Here is an 8,067-nt window from a genome sequence, read left to right as displayed (position 1 = left end):
TTATATTTGGAATAATTGCAATAATATTTTATATATTTTTTTAAGTTAATAATTATTTATATTAGATGATGATTTTTATAATAGTTGAATACTATTAATTAAAAATGTGACGTCACAATAATGGTCATGTTCTTAAGAAATATGAAAATTAAAGGCTTAAAATAGTTTTTTTTTTTGATAAAAAAAGTAATTTAAATTGAAAATTTAGAATTTTGAAATAATTAATAATGTACATATGTTTATAGGTAATTAAGTAATTAATAAATAGTTAATATAATTGCAATGTTACGCAATGCATAATGTATTATAGAAGGCAAACACGTTAGTTTAATTTTGGCAAAAGTATAATTGGTAAAAAATCATATTTTAAGTGGTTTGAAATGTCTTTTAAATATACCAAATTAATTTATGTTAACAGCTTTTCTAATATTATTAAATAACAACTCTTATTATAATATATGAAAATGATATATTTTTGTATCATTGTCAATTACTAAGAACATTAATTTACCTAAAAAAACAAACTTTCAATATTATTGAAAGTTAAAGTTATATTTTATTTTAGAATTGTTTACAAAGTGATATTTGAATAAGTTATTTATTGTATTATAGTATACATACATAATTATACATAAGATATATGTATATATATTATAATAATATAAAAAAAAATAGTTACTAATGTCCTCATTTAAACAATAAAATTAGTAGGATTTCGAAGACATCGATTGCAAAACAGTTTTTCAGGCAAACTCGTAGAGATCAATTCAGACTAAGCTTTTATACAAATCATACTATTACAAAAATGCTTACAACAGATAAATACGATGTAACTTGACTTATTATTACCCACACTTATGAATTAGATTATTTTAATTGTCAAAAAACCTTGAAAAAATGTGTAATTTTCTAAGACCTATTTACTCTTTAAAATAGCGTTATTACAAATATCCAAAAAAAAGTTACATTATTTTGTTAAATTTTAATAATTTTAGAATTTAGAAAAATGAAATTATTAAAATAAAATTAAAGTTGGAGTTCAAGTTATAATCGAATTAGAAAATAATTCCGACGTTTTTACATAAAAATTTAGCTTTTGCATTTCTCCTCTTTCGAAATGAAGTAAAAAATGCTTTCATTACTTTCATGAAAACGAATAATGCTGAAAAATATTATTCACTCATAATAAACCTAAAATGTTATGTTAGCGACATCACATTCTCGAAAATATATTTTTATTTTTAGGAAACAGAATATTCTTAATTTTATATCTTTGCCATCTCAACCAAAAAGGTTCCATTCTCATCAATAAATTAGGCAAACAGACAATCACACAATTTTTTCTTCTAATTAGCAATTTAGCTTATAATAAACAAGTTATATTATATCACTACGTTATCTATATATATATATATATATATATATATATATATATATATATATATATATATATATATATATATATATTTCAAAATAAAAACCTAAGAATAATAAATTAGAAATCCTCTTTTATTTTTTTGAATTTTATTCTCTTAATTATTATTTTTAAAATTTAAATAATTATTCATAATAAAATATCCATTTTTCAGTTTTATTATTTTAATATTTCAAATAATTACTCATTATTAAATAATTATTTACTCTTTTATCATTTTAATAACTATTTTTTCAAATTTAAAAAATTACTCATAATAATATTTACACAACATTACTGAAATAATTACTCATAATATCTATAACTATATATACCTTTCTGTTTTTTCAATTTAACTCTTTTAATTACTAATTTTAAGTTTTAAATAATTTATAAATATTTAAGAAATGTGTACTCACACGCTCTGTGTGTTTAGGCTATAAATAATTAAATATATTAAGCAAAAAAGATATCTCTTGTCTTTCAAGATTTCTTAAAAAAATGATGAAAATTAAATAAGAAAAATGAATGTATAATGTATAACTATTGTTGATTTGTTTAAGCAGTTAAAAGATAACACGTACATTTGTGCATTTGTTCATGAAGTAGAAGGCAGTGTTTTATTATAATGAACAAAAGTAAAAGAAAAAAAAACCACTAAAAGTAATTCTGAATTGTACATAATCTTATTAGGAGAAGATGATCTGAAAGATGATCATATTATCCATGACGCAGTCTCACAAACTATAAATGCCAATGAAAGGCATCAACACAGATGCAATCCAAAGCTTACCATCTTTCTCTTCCACTTCACTCATGAACTTTAATGTCTTTCCTTCAGAATCTTCCAAGACTTCTAGTATCTCTCCTCTGTCACTTAACTTTACAGCAGCAGCATGAGCCTTCCACCCTGCAACTGATGTGTGCAATTGTTTGAAGTTAAAGCCAATCTTTAGCATCAACTTTCCCGCCCATGGATTGGAGGAAACCCATTTCGCAAAAGGGCTTCCCTTTGCATGCAGAGCTACCCAAAAATGCCCTTCTGAATTTCTTCTGATATTGTCTGGAAAACCAGCTAGTTCGGCAAAAGTATCCACTTCACCAGCCTTTGGTCCACGAAGCCATAGTTGCAAGATCTTGCAACTAGTGGTTTCAGCTACCAGAACAAAAGATCCATCTTTGCTTAAAGCAACACCATTAGCAAAAGCAATGTCACGTAATAAAACTTTCACTTCCTTTGTTGACTTGTCATATTTCATTAACCTACCGCTCCTGTCTCCACTAAGGAGTACAAGCATAAATTGCCTGCAAACAAAAGTGGGCCAACATTTACACTCAGTAAATAAAAAGTTGCCTTATTGTACTTGCATAATTCTACTTCCATACGCATCTTCTAGGAGTATGCCCTATTAGAATATACAAATTACAAAAAGACTGGCATACTAGAAATTAGAACAGACAACTATGGGTTTAGGTGAAAATGCAAATCTCACAAGTTTTATATTAGTCTTCATTTTGTATTTGCCTTGAACAATACAGCAAGTGACTCATACTTTTCATACTCCTTTATTAGGGTTGAAAATTCCACACAAGGATCTTTATAATGTAATATTTTCTTTTCAACTTCATTTAATACACTGCAGAGCTAGAAAACAATAATAAATAAGGACTTATAGCCTTCCTCCATTGAAGGATGATATGTTTGAGCTGAATTTACCTTCTCTGGAAGATTGAGCTTGAGTCAGTGAAGTAAATCACATCTTCATCTTCACTGATGTCCATGTCATTGGTGAACTGCAAGGGCTGGCCTTCAACTTCTGTTACCACTTCCGTCGCCAAACCCCCTGCAGATCCCACTACTTTTAGGCCTAGGTAGGCATCAGCAATGTACAGATCTCCAGTTTTCTTATCAAACTTTAGTCCTAAAGGTCTCCCACAAACATGCTCCAACTCTGGTGCAAATGGACGAACACAATTCGACCTTCAAAATCAGGCAACTAAACTTGTTAAATTCATAAGAAAGTTAAAGATACCCTAAAGTACAATTATTCTCCTGACATCTAAACATAAAAATCAGCCTAATCCCAATGCCGCTCATCTCCTTTGACAGAGAAAGTTCGTGTAAACTGTAACTTAATGGAGGAAATTGACAGAAAACTATTCATTATCCATTAATCCATGACAAATCCAGTCAAACACAATTCGAAAGTTGAGTAAGTATCCACGATTGCCTGCTCAAACAATCATAACACCATTTGAACAACAGACTCACTTCATATATTCTCTTTTCATTTTTTTTTTTTCTGCAAAGCCTATTATGCTAGTATTATAATTTGGAATGAGCATATACATTTCCTATGATGCAAAAACCTACCAAGCAGAATTCCCCTTAAAGCGTATAAAAGCCAGACATGATAACAGTGTGTTAGAGCAACTCTACACTGTTCCACAACTGGGAAAGGACCTTTCTTCAAGGTAACAATAAAACCTTCACAGTCTAGAGTAACCTTCATTCTAAATAATCAGCAAAACCCCAGTGACCCAATTAAACTCTCACCAACAAAACACTAACATGGAGCCTGAGAAAACAAAAGGAGTGATAAAAGGCAAATAGTAGTGGTGGCAGTGATAGTAACAACCATATATAATTATAAAAACAGTACCTATTGGAACTGGTGAAAGCAAATTCAGTCCACCCCTGCTGCTCGCCTTCCCACTTCAAAATCCGGCCGTCGGCGACACCGGTGTAGGGCCCTCCGCCGTGAGCGTCAAAAACAAGACTTTCAGGGCCGACGGCGCCGGCGACATGGAGTATCCGCGCTGCGTGGAGGTGATCCTTGGATCCCGGAAGATGGGGCGGAGAAAACAGGGCTAGAGGGTTGAAGAAGGAGAAGGTGATGGCTAAGAGTGCAAGCAAGGTCGCACCTGCAAGGAGCCCAGGGTTCATTCCCGATTGCAAAAGTTGAACAGTTGAACAGTTGAACAGTGGAAGGAAGGAACGAAGGAGAGTGTGTTGCGCTCTGTTTCTTTGTCCCTCCACACTTTATCATGGAGTGCTTTGAATTTTGAGACATCCAAACACTTCTGTCAACGTGTGTCTCAGACTAACGTGTGGCAAAGGATTCTTTTCTCTGAACAAAACTAAATAATAATAATAATAATGATGATGATAAAGTATTTTTTTAATTAATTATAAAATTAAAATGTAAGCACTTGTGTTTGTTCAGAATAAAGGTGAACTAGTGAGTAGTTGCACGTGCTTACTTATGGAATGTGACCATTGGTTTCTTGCCATGGTTGACTATTTTGATTTGATGGGATTTTAAGTTGAATAAATTAGATAGTAAGAAGAAAAATATAATTTAACACACAATTTTTTTTATATTCATTTGATATTTTTTTTCTTTTTCTTCTAAAAGAATGTAAAATTTATTATTTTATGTCATTTTATTTTTATACTTTATATTAAATGAATATAAACATGTATCGTTATACTATTATTTTAAGAATAAAAGAGAGATATAATTAACAACTTTATTGTTCAATCTTTAAAGAACCATTGATTTTCTTTTATTTTTGTGACTTATTTTCATTTTTTTAATAACTTATTTATAAAAAAAATTATAAGAAAACAGAAACTCAATAATCAAAGTAAAGGTGTGTACCTTTAAAACTCTTTCTCTTTTTTCTTAACGAGTGAAAGTCCTTGAAGCAAACTTGAAGAAAAGTTCTCCTAAGAATTCTCAACATTTCAATCTAGAGATAAGGACTTTTGACATTGATTTTTAGGTGCATGCAAAATTTATGGGTTTAGGTCTAATTGTGGTCATGAAATTTTAAATTGATCATAGTTAGGTGGTGTGGTGGTGCTTAAGAAGTAGACTCCTTCTTTAAGATAAGGAAAGCTTTTGTTTTTAAAATTGAATAGAATGACTGAAAAATTATCTTGTGTTGATTTGAATCAAAATTTTGAGTTTTGAATTTTTGGACGTATTTTGTTGCATGGGTGGGTAAATTAACAAGATTGAAATTTTTTCAAAATTATTGATTATAATGTTTAGTTTCTTATTGTTGTGAATTGTGACTAGAAAATATTGTTGATAACCTATTGTGATAAACTATCATTGAGAGTGATATGAAACAGTGATTAAATTAATTTATTGATGAAAATTGAATAAGTGTGAATAAAACATAGGGATGATGTTGGAATATTAAGTCTCTAATTTATATTTTCAAATACTTATGTGTTTACTTTAAAACATCTTGTATGATGTAAAGACAAAAAAAAATGTGTTTGAAAGAAAAATAATGTCTTTAATGTTTTTTAACGAATTAGATATACTTTTTTTAGTATACTATTTTAATAGAGGGAGAAAAACTCTTATTGAAAGATTATTAACTACCATGACATTCCATACACAAACCCAAGCCCAGATGCATGCTGCTCAACCTAACGCCGATATGAAATTTAGTAAGGGCCCACTCTATGGTCCACTGGAAGCCCATCTTTCAGGTTGCAACCCATCAAGTATTTAGTTCACTATTGGAGAAATAATCATTTTATTATAATTTTTAAGTTTATTTTTATTTTTTCAATATTAATTGTTAATATTAATACCAATCCGAACTAATTAGTTTTACTTATAAATAATTATGAAGCGTTACTTTTTTTTTCTTATTTTTGTTTTCAAACTTCAGTAAAATTAAATTTTCATAACTTGTAATAATAGAGCGCGCTTCATAATTTCAATAACAAATATTTTGCATTTGTATAATATGTTATGTTATTTTTAGAGAAATAATCAATATATTCTAAAAATAAATAACTGCTTTTTTGGGTTGGTGATAAAATAAATGAATTTTTCTTAAGGGTTAAGTATGTTTTTAGTCCCTATACTTTGGGGCGATTATGGTTTTAGTCCCTCTTTCAAACTAAGGTACAATTTAGTTCTTCAACTTTAGAAAACTCTAGTTTTAGTCCTTTTTACCAAATTTTTTTAACTTTATTTGTTTTTTCAAGCACGTTTCATTATAGTATTTAGATTGTTTACACTGTTTGACACATTTTTGCTTCAATGTTAACTCAGAAACGCGTTTGAAATAGCAAATAAAGTTAAAAAAATTTGGTAAAAATGACTAAAACCAGAGTTTTCCAAAGTTAAAGGACTAAATTGTACCTTAGTTTGAAAGAGAGACTAAAACCAAAATCGTCCCAAAATATAGGAACTAAAAACATATTTAACCTTTTTTTTTAAGTTATATTATAATATTTCAATTTAAGTAATAAATTTTAATTATTCAACCTTTCTCCTCCTCCAAATCTTGTTGTCCGAACAAATTTGGAGATTATTTTAGCTTCGACACCTTTTCAGTGTTCAAAGTGTCCAAAGAGAGTTAAAATGGAGAGTGTATTATATAGTCAATGTGTTCCTCTTTAATGTCGTATATATGATTTATTATTTGTAGGTATTTGTGGGAATAAATTTAAGATTATTTGTTAAAATTGTGTGTATTTGGTGTAGGTGATTTTTAATAATACATAATAAAATTAATAAGAAAATTTGATTATCCTTTTTGTGATAAAATTTTGTATTAGTTTTAACATGAAGATAAAATGTTAGGTATTAACTAAAATATGATAAAAGAAATGAACAGGTAAAAGTTGTGTGCAGGGACGAAAAAAATTCTGCGGGGACGTATCTCCATATAAAATTTGTAGCGACTAGTTTTTATTTGTGGATATTTACTATTTATAGATAATGGATAACGGATATTTTAATATACGTTTCTAAATAGGTCAAGTACGGATAAAGTAGTTCTTATCTGTAAAAAGAATAATTTATATATTTTTTAATTAAATTTAATTAAAAATAAAATTAAATTATATTTTATTAGGTTAAATTTAATTAAAATTAAATTTTAATTTATATTTAATTTAATTTATATTATATTACATATAATTTTTGTAATTTTATTTTAAAAATGTATAAAATATTTCTTTTTTCAGGTATTTGCAGATATTTCCGGGTTTTAAAATATCTGTGACTATTTTCTAAATTAGTATTCACATGAGTAATAGATTGAACGGCTGATATAATTTTATCCGATAGATTAGATTGTAAGTAGTCATCAATCGTGTTCGACCCAACCTGTTGTTATTCCTAATAGTTGTGTGAGCATTGGAAATGATCGGAAGAGTGAAAGAATGTCCCTGTGAGCTTACAGAGGGACAAGAGAAAGAGCCAGGTTGTCCCAACACGTATCCTTGAGGACAGGGTTTTGTTTTGGTTAATTATTTGTTTTTAGACCTAAATTTATGATTAAACTAATTAATGAAACACATGGAATCCTTCCTTAAAGTACTCCCAAAATCTATAATTTTAAAGATAAAGTAGATACGGTTCAATGAACCAAAACACGTTTAACAAAATTTGCATAGTTTGTTGGGTGCTCAATTTTATAATTAGTCTAGGCTGGAACCGAGGAATGTGCTCATCTCGGGCCACATGACTAACTTCAATTCCCAAACTTTTATTTCTTCTTATTTCTTTCATAACTTAATTAACATTTTTAAATATTTCAAATTTTAATATTTTTAACTCATTATTTTTGTTCTGTTTAGTGTTTTCCTTAACTAAATCTGTTAAAAAAAT

The 8,067-nt window shown here is 28.4% G+C and overlaps 1 protein-coding gene across 1 annotated transcript; it reads right to left on the bottom strand.

Annotated features, from left to right (window-relative positions):
* Nucleotides 1-1,980: 1,980 nt before the first annotated feature.
* On the bottom strand, nt 1,981-4,496 carry LOC106752519 (protein STRICTOSIDINE SYNTHASE-LIKE 10). The gene is made up of 3 exons (XM_014634216.2): nt 4,078-4,496; nt 3,132-3,395; nt 1,981-2,719 (listed from the first exon to the last, which is right to left on the bottom strand). The coding sequence occupies exons 1-3, from the start codon at nt 4,359-4,361 to the stop codon at nt 2,152-2,154; spliced, it is 1,116 nt and encodes a 371-aa protein (XP_014489702.1). The 5' UTR covers nt 4,362-4,496; the 3' UTR covers nt 1,981-2,151.
* Nucleotides 4,497-8,067: the final 3,571 nt, after the last annotated feature.

This window comes from Vigna radiata, unplaced genomic scaffold (genome assembly GCF_000741045.1).
Source record: "Vigna radiata var. radiata cultivar VC1973A unplaced genomic scaffold, Vradiata_ver6 scaffold_154, whole genome shotgun sequence".
NCBI lineage: Eukaryota > Viridiplantae > Streptophyta > Magnoliopsida > Fabales > Fabaceae > Vigna > Vigna radiata.
The sequence above is the reverse complement of the archived record's forward strand: the minus strand, read 5'-3'. Positions and strand labels throughout refer to the sequence as shown.